This window comes from Sinohyriopsis cumingii, chromosome 10 (genome assembly GCF_028554795.1).
Source record: "Sinohyriopsis cumingii isolate HCF-2022 chromosome 10, ASM2855479v2, whole genome shotgun sequence".
NCBI lineage: Eukaryota > Metazoa > Mollusca > Bivalvia > Unionida > Unionidae > Sinohyriopsis > Sinohyriopsis cumingii.
In genome coordinates, this window is record NC_142970.1 from 46,937,967 (window position 1) to 46,960,336 (window position 22,370).

Below are 22,370 nucleotides of genomic sequence, written 5' to 3' on the forward strand. Positions count from 1 at the left end.
TAGCAATGTACAATCTGCATATCGCCCATGCCACAGTACTGAAACTACTCTTCTAAAAGTAGTTAATGACATTCTCTCTGTGTTGGATAGCGGAAAGATTACAGTCCTCACCCTCCTTGATTTGTCTGCAGCATTTGACACAATAGACCTTGATATATTACTTCACCGTCTCCAGCACGTATTTGGCATTCATGATACAGCCTTACTGTTGTTCAAGTCCTACTTGGTCAACAGGACACAAATTGTGTCTGCAAATGGAATACACTTCAGCCCAGTTGATCTATGTTGTGGTGTTCCACAGGGGTCTGTTCTTGGACCTGTTAACTTCATTCTGTACACTCATTCGCTCTCAAGTGTCATAGATCATCATCCAGTGTCTCACCAATTGTACGCTGATGACACCCAAATATACAAATCTAGCCACCCAACTGAAGTTGATGCTACCATCCAAGGTGTAGAGAGGTGCATTTCTAATGTGAAATCATGGATGACATGTAACAAGCTGCAGATGAATGATGACAAAACTGAGGCCATTCTGATTACAACACAAAGACTTTCTCATTCACATCCTTTACCTCAAACAATAAATATCAGCAACACCAACATTAAATTCACACAATCAGTACGAAACCTAGGTGTTACTCTGGACAGTACTCTCACATTGCACCAACATGTCATGAACATATGAGATGCATCAGCTCCATTCGCAAATATCTTTCAGTTGATGCCACTAAAACACTTGTGTTCATTAGTACTTTCAAGACTGGGCTATTGTAACTCAGTTCTGTCTGGTTCATCTCAATATCTACTCCAAAAACTTCAAAAAGTTCAAAATGCAGCTGCTCGGATCATACTTAGAGTACCACGATCAGATTACACCTCCCCACTGCTCTGTACCCTACACTGGTTATCCATTCGATCCAGAATCAAACACAAAATTTGTTCTCTGTGCTACGTTTCACTGATGGACTCTAGTCCAAAATACCTCTCCGACCTCACCCATGTGTACATACCAGCAATATACTTATGCTCATCTTCTGACAATCGTATACTCATTATTCCCACTATGAAAATAAAGTCATATGGACAGCGTTCTTTTGCATACCAGGGCCCAGCAACGTGGAATGAATTGCCCACTGAACTTAGACACAAAGACACAGTGATCCCATTCAAGAGTGCTCTCAAAACGCACTTATTTCAACAGCAAGAACAAACTTAAAGACCTAATAATGTTTCCTACCTTAAATATTCTCAGCATGTTTTTTTTCTTCTATGTTTTCTAATTTCATGGTGTTTGTGTTTGTAATCATATCATTATATGGTTTTATCTTATAGGTGTTGTCTAATGTTGTATTATTATGTCTGTAATCTGTAATCTGCAAAGTGGAAATGCAATTAGTAAATCACATGCAAGGTCACCACGTACCACTGACAGGCCTTCTGAAGATGGAAAGACCATCAAGTTAATGTGTGTATTGATAAGGTATCGAACATGTATCATATTGTAGGCTTTGTATCATAAATCATATTGATACGCGGCACAGGTGTACCGTTTCACCCCTATTGCAATGCTGTAAAGCAGCACACTGAATCAAATTTTTTAACAGTAAACTTTATGGCATCTGCCACATACTGTATCAACAGAGGTTGGGCTTAATTATAATAGGATTTACTGTAATTATGTATGTGAGTAGGTCTAGAGCAGAGGTGAGCAAACTTTCCAGTGCAAGTGCCGCATACACAGATTTACACCTTGTCGCGGGCCGCATAGTTCATTAAGTAAAATAATTAATATTTGAAATAGCAAAAACAAAAGGTTTTTCAAAATAACATCTAATTAATTTTCAGTTGTTGATATGTTGTTAATATTTGAAAACTTAAACTTAAACTTCAAAAGAAGCACATTCATTTGATAAACAGAGTAACATAAACAGAGTCAGTGCAAATGATGACTTGATCCTAGGCCACATGAAAACCCTTGGTGGGTCGCATGCAGCCCGCGGGCCATAGCTTGCCCACCCCTGGTCTCTGGGTTATCATTATCTTGAGGACGATTTCATTTGTCTACATGTATTTTGAAGAAGAAAAAAGTATTTCATGTGGAACACTGGTCCATCAAACATACACAAATGATTCAAAGGACAAATTGTAGGCCCAAGAAGCATTCTGATTGACATATCACATGATAAATCTTAACCATAAATGCCCAAATAACCCCCCCCCATGTTATGCTGCTGATAAATTTTCTTGTGTGTAGATAAATATGGTAGCTTGGAGAGACAGACTCCAGCTCATTATTTGTGCACTCTGCTACCTTTTGACCTCCCTGCAGCTGTAACTTGGGATAAAAATATCTGATAAAATAAATCCTTCCTCCAACCTCCCCCTTCCTTTAACCAGCATGCCAGTCTTAGCAGCCATCAGATGCAGTAGACTAAGTGTAGATGGGACTGGTTTGTGGGTAAATGGTGTCTCTTGAGGAGTTAAAATAATTAGTGAAGTGTGCAGGGGATTAAAGAATCTCTCCTTCCATCTGTTGTGCTTTGGAGATAAGTTTCTGTGCTGCTGCTGCATCTGGATACAGAGTTTTGTTTTGTATCATAGTGGGTTGTAAACATTCTTGCAACTTTTCTGTGAAGTGAATTTGTATGATTAATACAGGATTACATACTTTTCAAAGCATCATCGCCGGAGTTAATCCATTTTATATTTTACTGGATCATATACTTATGAAGATGGTAAAGTATTTTCCTTGATCCTGTTCTTTTCAATTTGAAATAGGATGGCTGACTTAAAAATGCATTAACATTGTTTTTTGTTCTCATGTGTTTTAGTTATTTTATGTTAGATAATAAACCTTTCTCTTTTAAATACTTAATTACATAAGTGTTCCTGAAAATGCTTAATAATCATTCTGTAGTTGAACTTGTCATGTGATCTGGAAACCTGATACTATTCATTACATGACAAGAACTACTTCATTGGCCATGTTAATATGACATTGAATACATTGTTGCACATCACTCCATTCTTGCTTGTATCATATTGGTGAACATTACAATGATCAGTTTAGCAAGACTTTATTGACCTCATTTCAAATAATGACAATCACATTTAAACTTGCTGAGCAAGCATTTTAATGGATAGGTGGAAATTCTTTTAGGTGCTGACAAATGAAACATTTGGCACCAGTAAAAAGACAATTCTGAGACAGATTTACAGTGAAAATTGCAAAGCCAATGTCAGAATGAGTTAAGTACAATACTGTTTGTACTTAGAAGCTGAGACGAATTTCAAACAACATTGAATCTGAGATGCTGTCACATACTAACCCAGTACATCAGGGTCTGTGTTGTTTGTTCTACTGGTTACACCTAACTGTATAGACACAGATTTATACTTGTGAATTATGTGATGGTATATCTTGGTCTGTGGAGTATGCAGTTGAACTGACTTAGGAATGAATATGTGTTACAGACTGACACATTTAGCCAAACTTACAAGAGTGAAACAAAATGCATTGTAGCTCTAAAACTGAACATAGCCCTTCCTCATTATGGGAACCATATAGTATAATGAATTACAAGACACACACACCCACACACACACACCCACACACACATACCCACACCAACAATGGATCCAAGACTATAGCTGTTATAATGAGAGACACTGTAGTGAGGGAGTGTTATACTTGTTAAATTTAAAGTCAGTAATTAGTATTTTTTAATTTTTATCAGGACATAGTTTCTATTGATGACAGCGAAAACATTTATATAACCCACTATGCGTAATGTAGGGAAATTTACCCTTGCCCTTCCATATACGTCTGTTCATCCATCCATAAATTGGTTGAGTAGTTACATTAAAGCATCATGGTTGAACCAGTTAATGAAATGTTTTGAACGAATGTTGCTAATTAGTGTTTTAAAAATACCAAAATTATTACAGATAAATGAGCACTTACATATATAGCACATCATTGTTATAACACTGTTGATATTGTCAATAATAATGATAATAATAATAATGATAATAATAAAATCTGTCTCAAAAGGCTACTGTCATGAGAGACCATCTGTTTTAAGACCAGATTTCTGATAAACAGATCCATTGATTGTACAGTGTTATGACGTTTTCTGAGAGACCACCTATCTTGAGAGACCATATGTTTTTGGTAGAAGGGTTGGTCTTTCAAGGCAGGTACAACTGTAGTAATAATAATGATAATAATAATAATAATGATAATAATAATAATATTAACACTATAGAGGGTAATTTAGGCAAGGACTGCTATTGCTTGAGACAATCTGAAAAGAAAGTGTAACTATGTACATCAGTAAAAAATTTAACACTAATTATACCATGGAATTTAACATGTATTTAGTATTATAAATAATAAATTCTATAATAATCTATTAGTACAATGTATTTGCTTACAATATCTCAGTAATTGATGTGTGAGTTATAAATGATGGAGCCTTACTTTGAGGTATGTTTTAACAAGACTGTGTCATAATCAAAATACAACAGTTAGTGAATTTACTGATATGAAATCAGATTATTTGTTCTCATTAGCCAGGTGAGAACCGCAGTAACTCGGTTGATAGAACATTGCACTTGTAATCCAAAGGTTGCAGGTTGGATACCTGCCCAGGTCAGTTTAGGTCAGTTGCTTTGTTGTGTCCATGGGAAATATAATTAGGTCCTATTGTATGGCCAGGGTATACTCAAATAATGTGCTAAAAGTGCCATTCAAATCAGTCAACAAAACAAACAGTAAACAGGAACTAAATTCAAGTGAAATCATTCAAGTAGTACAATGTGTACCATTATATCACAAATTGCTTCCCCTATCACTTTGGAATGGATGAAATATCTGTCTTTACCTCTAATTGCATATTTTGATTGCCTGGGTTGCACAGATAAATGCACCAATGGTTACATCAGATTCAATTTCATCAGCCATTGGTATCTTAAAAGCTTGCTAATTTAAATTTATGAAGTACTGTATGTGCTGGCTTTTTAAGTTAGATCCGACTACAAATTGCATAGACCAATATCTGCTGTTGCATAGTGCAGTGGCACATCTGGGTCTATCCAGTTTGTTAGGAGACCTAAGTAGAACAAACAACATAGACCCTGATCTGCCATTGTTTAATGAGATTTGAAATTGGACCTGAATTCAACTTCAGTATATATGGTAGGTGTTTCAAACATTATTCAGATAATGCTGTGTAAATGGAAACTGCAGTTATCTCAATGCAATGCTGTTTAATTGGTTCTTCTAAGCATTATTTCTGCAATGAGGCAGATCAAGGATGTTATGTTAGGAAGGGCATGATTGGAGTTGATAAGGCTGAAGGTCTAGGGTGCCACCAAGGCCCCCAATCAGAGTTCAGTGGCATAGCTTCTGTAGGCATAACTTGTACCAATATAAATTTTAGAACGGGGTGGCATGGGATGAGGTATGGGTGGCTGGGATTGAAAATTCACTTGCCTATCTTGTAATGATGAGAGTATATTTCCTGCAGTCACTTGCCCAGTCAAGTGCTGTTTCTCATCAATGATAAGGATGGGCTTTTTTTTTGAAAATATTACAGATTTAGTTGGGTGAAGTCCACATTTTCTACTGAAGCTTGTTTTCCATTTCTTTTCATAAAGTCATGCAACCATAGGCTTGCACTTGCTTCCTAGAGTGTGAGCGGACTGGTCTCAGTTTGTTAATAGGATTACAGAATAAGTTCTGGAAAATAGCCTTTCACAGGATTAAATTTAGGTGGTGAACTTTGGTCAGCTTTTACATTTCTGTAATAGTTGGTTGAAAGGGTGTTTATTGTTGGTGAGTACAATTATGTATAACATGTCTGATTGGACTAGTTGATTCTTAGAAATATTTAAAGCCAAGAGTGAGTGGGATGTGAAGCTTTTTGCCCATCTGCCATTATGTTGCAAATGGAAAGTATATTCACTGTGTAGTAAGCATATGAACTGTGTAGTAAGCAGATGCAGTGTGTAGTATAGATATTGATGCTGTTCACTTAAAATCCAACTGTTAATCTGTTTAGTCACAGATTACTATAGTGTACTGTATATACTCACTTATAAGACAATGTATCACCAAATTCTTTTAAATCATTGTTCAGTAATTACAAAGCATGACAAAATTGTTTTTTGCCAAATAATTGATGTTTGTAAACAGTGTCAAAAGACATAAAAGAACTAAGGTATATGTATTGGTTACCTATGGTGTGTACTTTTATTCTTCTTACTGTTGAACATCTTTGTTTTCTGACATATGGGAATCTTTATTTCCAGGGTTTGAATTTTTCTATCTCTAATAAACAGAGATGATAAATTAATTTAATTTTACTTCCTAATCTAATGCAGAGGTCGACTTTTTGTCTTATCTCCATAACTAGCATATCAAGACAGAGTTATCTCTTCTGAAGGGTAATGGCATCATCGATTTTATGTTAAAGTTTTTGATGCTTGTATGACACCCAGAGTAATTATTTTTGTGAATATTAGTTTTTATGGTTTTTACTTAAATTCATTCATAGATTTGATAAGGAGTCCTGTTTCCATTGAAGGATCATTCTTTGTTACTGACTGATAGCAAACTCAAAATCCACTAATAGGTGTCAACAAAAAAAAAACCTAAGCTTCTAGTAATGTGTATTTTGATGCAATTGACAGTGAAGATGTTGCTCTTGTAATTCTTGTATGGACTGCCTATTTACTATTTTCTTTGTTTTCTAGGCCCTCAAGGACTGGGTCTCAGTATTATTGGTATGGGAGTTGGGGCAGATGCAGGTTTAGAGAAGCTGGGAATCTTCATCAAGACATTAACAGAAGGTGGAGCTGCATCAGTTGATGGCAGGTATGCTAAACAAGTCAGCAACACAAAAATGGCCAGGGTCAGCAAAGTTTACTAGCAGTTTCTTCCTGTCCCTCATTAGCAAAGGGCCAGTCATTAGTACCCCTTTATGGACGGTGATGGAAGCAGTAAAAGCTTGTATGCTAAAAATTTATTATACCATTTTTGCAAGTCACATATGTATACTGTTTGTGCATGTGTGTGTATGTGTCAGATATGCTGGAGATGTCAGACATGAATGGTTTTTTAAATTCCCAAGTTGCATGAACATTGGGAATTTCTGCACAGAAATTCTTATTCAGACTTGATAATAATTGTTGTGACTGAAATATGCATGGGGATATTGACCATGCCATTTGTAGATAAGTTGTAGATTGCAACAGATGCCATGGTGATTTTTGTAAAGAGTACAACATTAGGTCTACCAAGGTATTACGTAGTATTATGCCTCAGTCAAACATGGGAGTGGACCATTCAATTTCATAGCTGAAGAGGGATCTGCAACAGTCATTTTCAGATAGGAGAAAGAAGGCATGAAAAGAAAAGGGAAAATAACCTCTATCAAAATATATAGTATACACTGGTAACTACATTTTTCACATTAATGTTCTCTTTCAAAGTCAATGTTTTCCAGACAAAACCTGTCTCGTTTGTCTGTACAATATTCATTTACCTCTTAGTTATTGAAACTGAAGTCTCCATTCCTGGGCATATTTTAAGAAAAAAGAATTTTGTAAGATTTGATGGCTGTATTGGTAATTCCATATTTATTGAAGGTTGAATGAAACCAAAATGTACATGACTTAATTTGCCAAAGCGATGATGGATATGGAAGAGGGAAAATAGAACTGCCTAGGATATATAGATATGTATAGTTGAAAGGCATGTCAGCACAACCTTAGGTATATATATATATAGTGCCAATAATGTATATAAAAGGCACTATAGCCAGGATTGTGCACACATTCCATTATATATTACTGGCACCAGGGCTAGCGGAAGGTATGTGTAAGCAGTGTGCTTGCACAGTTAGCCATTATCAGAAGGGTGCCAAAATAAAGAGAAAAAGTGGCACAAAAATCAGACAAGGGAGCTATTGTTTATTTGGTTTTAACTTGAGTCATTTTTTTAAAAGCTAATACATACATACATGCATGCATACATACATACATACATACATACATACATACATCAGTATCACATTAGTTATTTCATAAATTTTTTTTTTAAAGAAAGCAGAAGTTGATATTGATATTTGCCATGCTTTTGTCATTTATTCCTATTTTCTCTAACATTGTCAATAAACCACCTCATTTTCAGCCTTGTGTGAGGGGCAGATCAGAATTGTAGGACATGTGCTCACATTCCACAGACCAGTCTTAATCATATTAAAGCATTTTAATCTTTTCCTTAACTATGTGGAATGAATTTTATGATGTTACACATATTCTGTTGCATACACATATTCAGGGTCACAGAGTTTATCAGTCTCGGCAATTATCTTCCATTCTCTTTTTATAATCTTTTTATATGAATGTAATTTAGTTGTATGTATGATTTTAGGGAAAGGCAAGTTTAATATAGAGAATTTTATGGCAAAATTTTCATTTTCAGAACTTCATTTTATGATTATATATTTATAAAATATCATTACAACCTTTGCTTTAATAAAGCAGTTTTATGTGTGATAGAATCTGGAGGGAAGATGTTTTATTAGGCTAGATGGGTAACATAAGGGAGATAACTCTGTCATTACTGGTAGCAAGACCAAATGCGTTTGTTTCCTGTATGCAGAATCCAAGTAAATGACCAGATAATAGAAGTGGATGGCAAAAGCCTAGTTGGAGTAACACAAGCCTACGCTGCCTCAGTTCTACGAAATACCAGTGGATTAGTTCGGTAAGTGACCACATTTGGATCTAAATTTCTAGTTATCTAAATCTTTCATGAAAATGTATGTCTTTTATTATACCATATCCATCATTATTATTTATCATTTGACCCATCTTTCTTCTGTATTTACAGTACATCATGGGACAAGATTAAATAAATGATTTTTTCCCTGTCCCATAACTTATGTTTGATTTTTTTTTGTTACCTAGATCACATGTCCCAAACCTTAAGGACATAAAACAAATTGGGTTGAATTTGGCACCCTACCAATTTCTGCATAACATATTGAAACAAAATAATCTTGTACTAGTATTTATTTTTAATTTTCATTCTTCATAAGCATTTTATGTGCAAAAGAAATGTATAAACATCCATAGTGTTTATCACTTATGTTGAGTAAAAACACTGACGTATTGATTGTTGATGTGAAGATGTATACATGAATTGTGTTTGGTTCTCCTCAAGGGTTTGCTACATGGCTCCAGCATTTTGTGCTTAACACTCTGCAAAACAACCATGATTGTATTATATTCAGGTTAACAATATAACAGTATTTTCACCACACAAAAAAAAGTACTAAATACATTTACTGTGAATGCACATAACAGTATTTTTGTTAACATGGGTTACAAAGATAGTCTTATAAACAATTAATGCTGTGTATGCTATTTTACCCTGCAGACATTAATGACAGTATGAGTTATAATAACAAGGTTGCACACAAAAAAAGCTTGTGTGGTGAATAAACACACCTTGTAGGGAGAAATAAACCCATTGTTTCAAATTGGGCTATTAAATACAAAGGTTACAAAGCCAGAAGGTGCCATTGGATTCTTTTAAATATGCCAGTTTTTTACTATACAAAGTAGGCTGACTTAGGAAAGCCAACCTTGGTTTCTTTTTGCCAGTACTCACAGAAATTACGAAAATAAATTGAAACAGTAGAACAATTGGGTCTCTATATGTGACACCTTTAGCATACATTTTGTGAAATCTGCTGACTCTACCTTCTGCAAGAATTAAGTGCTCTCCCAACAAAGCCTGCTAAGTGACCTGCCTTATAGCATATTTGTAAGCTAATAACCAGAGCATCATAATGGTTGCCTGGGTGAAAGCTACTTGAGTTAGTGCACATGCTGTCTACATTGTCTCTATCAGTCATGTCCCTGCAAACTATGTAATTTAGTGAGAAATTAAATTTTAAACACTCTACCAAATTTTTTCTTCTTCTTGAATTTGCATTATAATGAAAACAATATGTAATTCACGAAATGCCTTAATTTTTTGCAGCTGACCATTTCAGATCAGGCTTATCACTATTTTGTCTTTTTGTGTTTGGCATATCTGTTCGTTTCAGCTACCAGTGACTGAAATATTTATTTGGGAAAGAGTTGTAAAAAGAAACCTAATTCGGTTGCTTTTTCATTGAAGTGAAATTATTAGCTCTGTATCTGCTGTAAATCATCCTCATGTTCTGATGATATAAGATTGTTTGTTTGAGGTTTCATCCTTAGATTCAGAAAGATCTGAAATGTCAGTTGTCAAAACAAGGATCTGTTCTGATATCTGATCCTTTGTCTTAACACATTAACCCCTTGAGGCTTTTGTCGTTTTCATCTAAAATTCGAGTAGGAAACATATTTTGAAAGCTATTTCTGAATACATCCTAAAACACCAACTTCCAGGTGATCTTCCATACTGCCCTAGTTGTGTTAGAAACATTGTTTTTCAATTGGCTCGTTTTTTTTGTTTTTGTTGTTGTGCTCAGTGGACCCATCATTTGTGTATCAAGACCACTCTTTATTCCAAATGCCCATCTTATCCTACCTTTTGCAGAGGTTCATCTATCTGTTTGCAGTTCATACCGATCTGTCTTAGATCTGAGACCAAAAAGTCTAAAATCCAGACACAAAATTGGATTCCGACCCTGGGTGAATTTTGGGTAGAAAAAAATCAGGTCCAAAAAATGAGTTTTTTCCCTTTGTATTTTGTAGTGCAAAATTCCAGATTACATGAATTCGGTATCATTGTAGAGCTACATCTGTCTACCTTTCTATAATACCACCCACTTGAGTGTATCATACGTGACCTTGACGCTACAGAGCTATGCAGTAGGCTGCTACCTACTGCCACATGAACTCATCACCAGGAGTTAATGTGTTAAATCTGATCATTAAAGTCCATGTAATTTGCAATGTGATCACTTTCAAATCCTTAAAAACTTAATTTTCAATTTTCTGGATATATGAATGTTGCCATTTTGTTTCACATTCACAATTATCCTCATTTTCAGTTGAAATTCCCACTTATCGACTGCAAAACTTATAATAGAATACTTTCATTAATTTATGTTAGGACTACTTTCATTGGCTAAATATTGTTAAAAAGACCAGATGTTTGCAGTTTCATGCATTGCAAAGCTTTTATATGACACGTTTATATGCATCACGGGGGTTTCCCAACCCCTCGCTGGAGACACATGTATGAGTCAAAAGGGACACAGAGAGAGCATCGTTAGCAAATTGTGTATACATCTCTAGGGATACAAGACCATGTTTAGCATCATATAGATGCATTATCAGAAGGTAAAGAGTTTAAACATATGCCACAACTAAGTTTCAAATAAACTGTTAGCTGACTATAGGGCTTATTGGCACTGAACAAATATCAAATTCACTGCTCAATCAGAGGGCTGGGAAGACAGAGTTCTAGATGCTTGGTGCAGGTAAATAACTAAAGAAGTATTACTTAAGAAATATATCTGGCTGTCAAAAAAGGCAGATTTAAATCAAATATGAATTTGTATTGCATCAAACACAGTGTACAGCAAAACACAAAATATAATACAGAAATGAGTAAGTTGTTCAGAATAGCATGACAATAAAAGTAATATACTAACTACTAAATACACGAGGGTAAACAACGTTGATGGGCACTTCATTCTGTGGCAAGTACCATAATGATTGTAAGGCTTGGGACACCAAAAATAATTCTTGTTCATTTTCTACGTCATGAAACAGTTATAAACTACTATGATTTTACTTATATTATTTTGAACGTGCATATTTTCCTATTTTTCCAAAATGAAATAAAATAAAACTAAATGAAAACTTCAATTATTCAAGGGGCGCTGAGAGTTTACCGGACAACCGGTACTATACTATAATGTACAGACCAGTACTTAGTGCACATTGTATATCCTTGTTTATTCCTAAAAATACTAGATGATGATTCTTGCTTTGTTCATTGTTTTTACCAAATCTCATTCTTCCAAAGCACATTGAAAAAGATGGCAATTGCTATTTGATTTATTTTGACCCACACACGAGTTACTGTTTTTCAGAGAGATAAGTGATCCAACAGCATGATGCAAATTATATGAAATGACACATGTTTAATTATACAAGTTGCATAAGCAGTATACAGTATATTCACTTAACTGAACATCATTGATACGTTTAGTTTTGTGATTCAGCTTGCCATAACAAATTCATAACTTTCAACACAGTATCCGTTCAACCTTTGATTTTGACAGCTGGTTGTTTTGGCATTTCCTTTTGTTTATAATTGGCAGATTTGTCTTTTGGTTTCTGACAGGAGACCAGGTAATTGTTTGATCCATGAAACTGGCATGTGATAAGGCTGATTTTTGTTTTGACAGCAATGCTGGTAACCGTTTGTTCTACAACATTACTCCACACAAATTACTGTTGAAAATCTTTAGTGGGTTGAGCAGGATGAGATGCCCTCCATAATAGTGGTACTAAATTATTTGCTGCCCCCCCAATTATATTTGACTGTCTAACCATTGATTTCAATATCATTGTCAATCAATTAAGGTATGAACACTTGCTCAGCTGAGTATTATGATTGCCAAAGCCAAGTAAACATGTGCTTATTTATGGTCACTTACATCAAAGCAAACTACGTCAGAGTGTTTAAGGTATTACAATTATTTTCGAAGTGTTATTTCTGAAATTTCTTTGTTGTATTTTGGAAGTATTACTAAGTTTTGCGCATTTGTGCCAATAATTCAAATCCAAGGGATGTACTTCATTTAGTGCCAGTCAAAATTTTCAGTACATGTGGTGACACCATGATGTAAACATGCTATAACCTTAATGCAAGCATTGAACCAAATGATATTGTTGTTCATTCTTGTCATACTGGGAACACAGTTATAATGAGTTAGGTATTTACATTTTCAAAGCAAAATAAAATAAAATACTAGTGTATTGATACAATATTCTGATGCATTAATGCTTAAGCAAAGAATAATAAACTGAAGACAAAAGGGACACCTGTTAGGCTACTGTTGTAAATGCTTACAACAACCTGCTAATGCTCAACTCTTGTCATCACTCAAATTATGCCCATTTGAATTGGGTAGAAATAGTAAGGAAACATGAAAATTATATATATATATATATATATATATATATATATATATATATATATATATATATATATATATATATATATATATATATATTGACTTTTCAAACAAATCATATCAATGCATAACATTCCCATGTAATAGTTGATGATGATAGTCCTTTAACAACCAATTTAGAAAATTTTAAAATGTTGTTACGGTTGAGAAAATAAATTGATCATTTTGTGGCAGAAAATGTTAATGGTGTCCCAAGACTTATAGTACATGAAAAATTGCTTTAATTTTGTGTCCTAACATTATTAGGTCACAGAAAGCTTACTTTTGAAAATAATTTAGGATGTCCCAAGACTTATAGTATTTAAAGATTTAGTCATTACGGTAAAATTTTATTGGATAATTTTAATTATTCAAATCGAAATAAGCATAGATGTTAGAATTGTGTTATGAATACCAAAATAGGACTGGTAAATTCGGTGGCATTGTGCAGTTTAAGTAACGAAACTGCAAATCTGTGTTCAGGTAATATAGCTCTTCCTTGTTATGCTGCACTTCATTATAACATGATTCCAGATATAATGTGGTACCATTACAGACCATGACCAAAATCATTTGAGAAATGTAAAGTTTAATCACTCGGTGCATGACAATATGGATTGACAGAAAACAACATGAAACTTATTGTCTTTATTCCTTTTCAAAACACTATTATTTAGAAACTTTGATCATTCACACTCTACTGCAGTTCTGTATATTCTGTATATAACACTTCTAAGTGCATCATGCTTTGGCACTTCATGTGGTTTTCAGAATGATGTGGTTAAGTCATAACACGGCTGGTAGTTTTGGATCCTGTTATAATGTGAGAGCTGTACTATTAAGCTTGTTGCATGCTTACGATACGAACACAGCGACAAAGACATGAGTTGGATAGGAGTCTGCATCATGATACATTTGTATCACCACTCCCGTACCACAATTTGTAATGTGTCACTAGCTAACTGTTTGATATTGTATTGCCACTCAAGCACGTAATACAAAACTCGATTAAATGTAATAATGCAACATGGATTTTCCATTTTATAAAAATTGACTACAAATATAAACTTGACAAATTTAGTTTTCAGTTTCTTACATAGTGTTCACATTATCCGACTACAGTTATGCACTTTGTGAGAATTGAGATGTTCGGAATTTCCCGTTGACTTAATCCATTTCGTACACTCGATGAAAGCAAGTCAGATCTCTATCAGTACATCACATGATTACATGTAATAATTAAAGAACAAAACTTAGGGCATTTTAGATATTTGAGTTACCTAGTTAATCACCTACTTGAAAACATCCCAGAGTTATGACCACTTGATTGATATCCTGTGACTGCTGAAATTAAGTCAGCATTGTTGGCCCATGGGTAAATACCCACAGACAGTGTCACATAATACTGTGCAGTTTATATTTGATTTACAGACATAGTAAGATCTTGTTTATCTCAAGTTTCATTTATTGGAATTTTTCTTTCATCCAGTAAGAAATTGGTTCATTATATTTCAGCATTATCTCACCCCTCTCCACTCCACCTCATTTTTCTGGATGATCTTAATATTTAAAAAGTGCCTTGTGTTTTCCTTCATTTCTTTACTTAGTAAAACTAACTCAAATGAATGTTAATTTATAGTGTGCCACAAGTTAGCACGTCAGGAGGGTTTAATGTGGCACATGAAGGGGAGCTACAAATCTTGATTTTAACAGTGTTACTCTCTTACTGGTGACACATGCTCATTCATTTTGTAATTCATCCAGAAAAAGTGCCATGCTATGTAAAATAGGTTTGCTAACCCTTTATCTTTATTTTATATTTTGAGTGGGGTCCATTGCCATTCAGATGGGGGCCAATTTTTTGGTCTTTGTGGATCCCAACAAACAGCTTTGCCTGTCAGTACTTTAGTGATGCCTCCCCACTGACATTAAAATAGAATCTTTTCAGTGAGGTCATTGGAAGAGAATTTGAAGCCTTAAGGGTCCGTGTGTGTACCTATTTTGACTAGAAGCCTAAGTGTACCTATTTTGACTAGAAGCCTAAGTGTACCTATTTTGACTACAAGCTTATGTATACTCATATATAAGCCAACCATGACTTTATCATTTTTAGTAATTTCGACTGAAAAAATATCAGCATACAATTCCTCATGTGGATACCTAACTGAACACATCCTTTCTGTTTGGTCTGTTAATGTATGTTTTATAGTCATATTTTTCAAGATGAAATTTTTATATATAAAATCTAATCTGAAATCTATAAAATGTAACCCAGTAGGGTCACTGATGGGGTCTCATGGCTTGTTTGATTTGTTCTTCTGTTTTTCTAGCATCTACATCTTTCATGTAGTTCAGATAAAAGCCAGCTACATTTTTTACTTCACTGGAACATGACCAACATGTACATAAAAGGTCAAGGCTTTGGTCATTTAAGCTACAATATGTTCAAGCCTGACTGACAGTTTACAGTCCAGTCAAGATTTTTCTTTTGTCTTTCTTGACACTTTATCATTGTTTTCAGCTGTCTGTACCCCAGCACATTTGGACCATGTGAATTGGTGTTTTGTTTAACATTTTGCTTGTAGGCATACCTCCAGGCACAGACATGTGGTAAAAGCATGTATACATCATATACATTGCATACCCACCTTCAAATAAGTGTAGACCCAGGTATGTCATTGCAAATAAGCATGGACCCAGATATGCCATTGCAAGTAAGTGTTGACCCAGATAAGCCATTGCAAGTAAAAGTAGACCCAGATATGCCATTGCAAATAAGAGTAGACCCAGATATACCATTGCAAAAAAGTGTAGACCCTTATGTGCCATGGCCAAAAAGTGTAGACCCGGATGTGCCATTGCCAAAAAGTGTAGACCCAGCTATGCTTATGCAAATAAGTGTGGACCTAGATATGGTTATGCAAATAAGTGTGGACCCAGAATTGCCATTGTAAAAAAGTGTAGACAGATATGTGCCATTGTAAAAAAGTGTAGATCCAGATATGTCATTGCAAATAAGTGTGGACCCAGATATGTCATTGCAAATAAGAGTAGACCAAGATATGCCATTGCAAATAATTTGCAGACAACCAGGATGTATGTAGTTTATTTTAAAAATCATCTCCATTTTAATGCCCCCCCCCCCCCCATCTGAATTGGGTGAGTGAAAACTGCATACAGATGATTTGAATAAGAGTAGACCAAGATATGCCATTGCAAATAATTTGCAGACAACCAGGATGTATGTAGTTTATTTTAAAAATCATCTCCATTTTAATGCCCCCCCCCCCCCCCATCTGAATTGGGTGAGTGAAAACTGCATACAGATGATTTGAATTTATTTTAACGTAATGTGTAATGTGTAACCTTCATTAGGGGCCCCAGGTGGCCAAGTGGTCTAAGGCACTTGCCTCTCCAGATTACTCACACATCTTGGTGCTATCCCTGTGGGTTTGAGTCTATCCATCTTGGCCAGTGTGGGTATGTAAGAAAGCTTGCCAAAGGCTTCACATGGTTTATCTGGGTTCTTCATCCACCAAAGATACAGTCCTCCTTGTATATAGCCCATCATGTGCTGAAAATGGCATTTACCCGCACCAAAGCAAATCATTAAAATTAAACAGCTTATACCATTTGATATATTTTTCATCTTAACAGTTAGGCACTTTCATTAATTACATTGTTTTAAAAAAAATTTTAACTTCATTTGGTGAAGTAGTAATGCCATGCCATTGCCAAAAAGTGTAGACCCAGATATGCCATTGCCAAAAAGTGTAGACCCAGATATGCCATTGCAGATAAGTGTGGATCCAGATGTCATTGCAAAAAAGTGTAGTCATAGTCTTGCCTCAGCCAGTGTGGGTTTGTGCAAAAGCTTGCCTGTTTTTTTGTGGATCAGTGGTTCTTCATGTGAATTAAACCCACAAAGCCAAATATTGACTATATGGCAACAAGTTTACCTTTATCAATACCTTGATCTTTTAAGATGTATTGATTACATAATGATAATGTTAACAGGAAAATGTTGTGAAATTATTAAAATCCATACCAAGGAAATCATTTTGTAATTCTTTTTATTTTCTTTTTGTGGCAGTTTGTATTCATAGATTCTTAAATGTAGCATTAGGTACCATTTATGGTGCTTTTTAAAAGCAACTTTAAGATGATGGGACATTATGGGATAGCAGATCTTGCCATGAGATCGTAAAACTTTCCACTAACAGCATATCTGAAATGGTTGCTGTGGTGGTGGTGGGGTTGAATGACATTTTTCAGCAAGACAGGCTATACATGGAAGCCAGTATAACTGGTGGAGGAAGAACCTGGTAAAATCCTGGGAAAAACCACCGACCCACAAGAAGCAACTGGCAAGCTTTCTCACACACCTGCACTGGCTGAGCCAGAGACTTGAACCCACACATACAGAAGTGAAATGGCAGTGATCTGTAATGGTGAGTGCATTAGACAACACAGCCACTTGGGGCCCCCCATCTGAAATGAGCTGTCTAATTCAACATCTGTTTGCAATTGATGAGAATAAAATCTCAGGTTGAAACTCAGACTTAGGACTTTCATGATTTTCAGGCCTTGTTCGTTACTTTTTGCAGTTTCATGTCCTTTACATGGGAGAAACATAGTACTAAAAGGGATTTCACAAAATCAATATTTTCATTTTGTCCATTTAAATAAAAAAATTAAAAAATTATGAAGTGTCAAGGTGAAACTTACAGACATAATTTTTCTGTTTTAAAGTAGAATACCACTTTTCTCCTGACTTGAATCAGATTTTTCTTGATATATTCGGTTTTTTTTATCATCTCCGATCCAGTTTTTAAAAAATGGTCTGTCTGGTCGCATTCTGCAATGACCCTTGTAAATTATTCGTTCCATATATTAGTTAGCACACAACTCTCGTAAAGAGTATTCTGATTGGTCAAAGGTTTAAATTCATCCAGTGAATCTTCATGTAATGGAAACTGATGGTAGTGGAAAGAAGAAGCATGCTTGCAAAGCACTGCATCCTGAGTTGTTGAGAGAGACCAGGACATGAAAAGTTTAGATAAAGGTTTAAAAAATGTATGGAAATGGAAATGATTGGAGCGAAAAGTTGATGGCAATTTAGTTGTTCAGTTTATAAGAAAACTGTATGCTAGAGGACTGGCATTTTGTGACCTCTGCAAGAAAGATCTGAATTACGGTAATCACGGTTGGAAGAGTTTGGAACAGCACCTAAAAAAGAAGCTGCATACAGAAAAATTGAAGCTCAAAAGGAAAAAGTGCAATTAATTACTCTAAGAAGAAAGATTTCTTGCATAAGAGAACAGATGTAGCCCGCTGTCAAAATATCTCACTGCATGTCACCAATACAAGCATCAGCTAGGAAGGAAAAAAGGCTTGCATTGAGAAGGAAAAGAAACGAATGCACATTGAGCCAAAAAAGTCATTGGTGACAAAAAGGAAGGCTAAAGAACTCTGTGCCAAAGGCGCAAAAAGAGCTAACTGGCATATCAACAGGTTGTGTCCATTGGAGAGAAGGACAGGTGAATGTATGGGATTATTTCTATGTAGTTGATGTACTTGGATATTTATTTTACAGATTTGTTATGAAAAAGAGAGAAGTATAATATATTTGCTGTGCAAATTGACAAACTATTTTGACTTAATTAGGATGTGAACACTGATATGCACATGAAATAACTTCAGCATCAGTAGTATTGGAGAACAAATTCATGTTTAAAAAAATATTGTGAAATTTTTTAAGTGAAGTTGAACATTATTGGTAAGTTTATTAGTTTTTCAGATGATTATTCTGGTTTATTTTATGATCATAAGTTGCAGCAGGAGTAGGTTTTTTATGAGTGTAAAATGCATTTTTGGCCGGGGCCCTTCAGCCCCCTGGACCCCCAGATGAGGGGTGCTGCCCCTCAACATTCTGTTGGGGATGACATCCAAACCCCTTTTAAAAAAATTTCAGCTTGCTTTTATGAAAGACCAAAATCATGTCTGAACTTGCGAGGCAAAGAGAAAATGTTATGTGCATAGTTTTTTTGTGTAATTTTTATTTTGGGAGGTGTCAGGATAGCAGATTTTCTTTACAGGGAGAGAGAGAGAGATGTTTACGTGATAGATTGTATGTCAGATATAAGTCAAAGCAGAGATATGCAAGTTTGTTGACGGTTTATATAAGCCACAGATACATACTTCCTACCTGCAGGCTGTAGAGTTACTCATGTGAGCCTTTTCATGTGGCCTTCTGGGTTAGCTTTCAAATATTCACACACACCCCTAAGGAAGTATAGATAAAAGAAATTGCCCTATATTCTCAATCTTTATTTAGCACTTTTTACATGTAAAATGAATACCTTGTGAAAATCTATCCTGTCATATATTGTGAACCATTTGAGTTCCGTAAATAATGCTTTTGAGGGATGATCAAAAGAAGCATCTAAAATTACGTGTGCTGCTCGTTTCTGAATTTTATAAATCCTGTCAAGCTCAGATTTAGCACAGTTTTCCCATACATCTAAACAATAATCCATTGTTGGAAGAATATTTGAGTTTCAGTAGGTAAATATTTCTTGATTCTGCTGAGGAGGGCAATTTTGGATGACAGTGTTTTACTAAGCATATCAGTATGGTTATTCCATAATAAATTATTATCTACGGACACACTTACGAGCTTTTCATGTTTGACATTTTCTAATGGATGATTATTTATTGCAAGAGATAGTTCTGGGTTTCCTGACTCGTGTAGCTTTTGTAATGTCCCCAAAATCATACATTTTGTTTTACCTTCATTAAATACCATCCTATTTTTTTGTGTCCAGTTTTGGACTCTATTAAGGTCTGAGTTTAATCTCATTTGGATAACTTCAGAACTAGATGTATACAAGGTTGCATTGTCAGCAAACAAACCTTTATTTGTGGATTCCTTATTTTAAAAAGATAGATCATTGATATAGATGAGGAAGAGGAGAGTGCCTAAAACTGAGCCTTGAGGGACCCCAGAATGAATAGTGCGAGTTTGAGAGCTAATATTGTCAATGCTTACTTGTTGAGATCTTTGATTTAGGTATGATCTAAACCAGTTTAAAGATGGATTGTCAAACCTGTAACAGTTCAACTTTTGTAGCAGAATTTTGTGATCAACAAAATCAAAGGCTTTCTTGAAGTCAAGGAAAACAATCCCATTCATATGTCCATTATCCATTTCCTTCAGCCAAAGATCAGTTAATTTGGTAAGTTCTATTTGGCATGAGAGGTACTTTCTAAATCCTGATTGCACTTTATGAAATAGAGAGTATGTTGAAATTTTGTTATAGACCTGAATGGCTATATGCTTTTCAAATAATTTTGACAATACAGCTAGAATTGATATTGGTCTGTAATTCCCTGGATCCTCCTTTTCTCCTTTCCTTAAGATAGGTGTAACCTTTGCACATTTCACCATTTCTGGAAAATTACCACTCATTATGCTTAAGTTTATGATATGCATTAATGACTTTGTTATTACTGATGCAGCAATTTTAAGAATTCATGGACCAGTACCATCCAATCCAGAGGATTTATTAATATTCACCTTAATTAACATATCAGCTTCACTAGCATTAGCTATTGAAAAATAATTATCATCAGGAATTTTAGTTCTTACAAATGCTGTTACACAAATACTCTTAAACTCAATGGTGATACATGTATTAAACTTGTATGAACAATGTGGCTGATGTTGACTTATGTATTATATGCTACTTTACATCATTGATGTTACCATGGATTTTGTTCTGTTGCAAATTCAGTTTTCTAGCAGTACATGTATATGCAAAACATAAATGTTTGTGAACATTTGGTGTTATACAAATAAATGTCTGTTACCTTGTGATATTCAGAGAATGTATTTGGCAGTTTTGTATAAAAAAAAATGCTCTTCGAACCTAATCTAATTTATAGTTAATTTGTACATGTACTTTACCTTATGTAATTTAGATTCTTTGTACCTCTCCAACAGTGTTCATTGTTACCTTGTGTAAGTTAGAGACTGCTTGTATCTGTAAAGAAATCTGTCTGTCTGTATAACTTTGAATACCTACATTTCTTCTTCTCCCATAAAAAGCCATTACTGAAAAGATTCTATACAAGTAAGAAAAGAAAGATTTTAGCATTAAATTTGAATTTGAATTAATTATTTGTTAAATGTAGGCTGTAAATTCATTATTTATTGATGTGTATGTATGTATATATGTATATGTATATATATATATGTATGTATGTATATATATATATATATATATATATATATATATATATATATATATATATATATATATATATATATATATATATATATATATATATATATATATATATAATGAGGTTTCTATAGTATGTAAACAAATATTAAGGAAATAAAAACCATGTGTTGTTTCAGAAGTACATGAAGGCATGTTAAAACTTCTGGTGTACTTGTTTTGGTTAATATTTATACACACACATATATGGCCTGTGTAATGAGAGAAATGAAACCTGTCTGGAAAAAAAAATGTCAGTAACTAATGGTTAACAAAAGGCCTGTAAAAACAATGGCATATTGAAATATGATCCAACAAAGACCTACAAAGGTCACTGCTTACAGATTTGGTTAAAAGGAAAGTCAGATTGTAAATTATATTGAGTACAAAATCTTGTTTGAAAGAGTGTGGAGAGAAACCTAATAGATGAGTTTAGAGATTTTGTTTCTGAGTGTGTACATGTAACATTGGGCTGAACAGTAAACACATGGTCTTTAGTTAATTTATTAACATCACTCAGGTATGTGATAATATTACAGTATCACAACAGTTTAGATACAGTTACGGGGTTTTATTTTCTTAAGGGGTTTGAGGCTGCATTGTTATTGTGAATTACAGGGTTGACTTAACGTACTGTTGAGAGCCAGTTTACCTGTTGGCCTGAGGTACCTGGGATTATTAGAGTATGGAGTTTTAACCCCATTAAGCTTTACACCAAAGATTATTTGTGCTGATGTAAAGAAGTGCAATTGAGTTCAGTGGATGTTGTCATTAAAACACAATTTGATTGGAAGTGATGATTGGGTGTTGATGTCAGGTCTACTATGTTCCTCTTTGGCTAGATTGGTCTCCATAGATGTTGAGATATGTCACACCTAGT

General features: G+C 34.6%; 1 protein-coding gene across 1 annotated transcript in view; it reads left to right on the top strand.

The window, feature by feature from the left end:
• LOC149789989 (uncharacterized) overlaps positions 1 to 22,370 on the top strand; it is a 226,954-nt gene that overhangs the window by 126,541 nt on the left and 78,043 nt on the right. The window contains exons 8-9 of the mRNA XM_089972076.1: positions 6,763 to 6,883; positions 8,675 to 8,779. Of these exons, the coding sequence (XP_089828202.1) occupies positions 6,763 to 6,883; positions 8,675 to 8,779 (226 nt within the window). The remainder of the gene's footprint in view (positions 1 to 6,762; positions 6,884 to 8,674; positions 8,780 to 22,370) is intronic.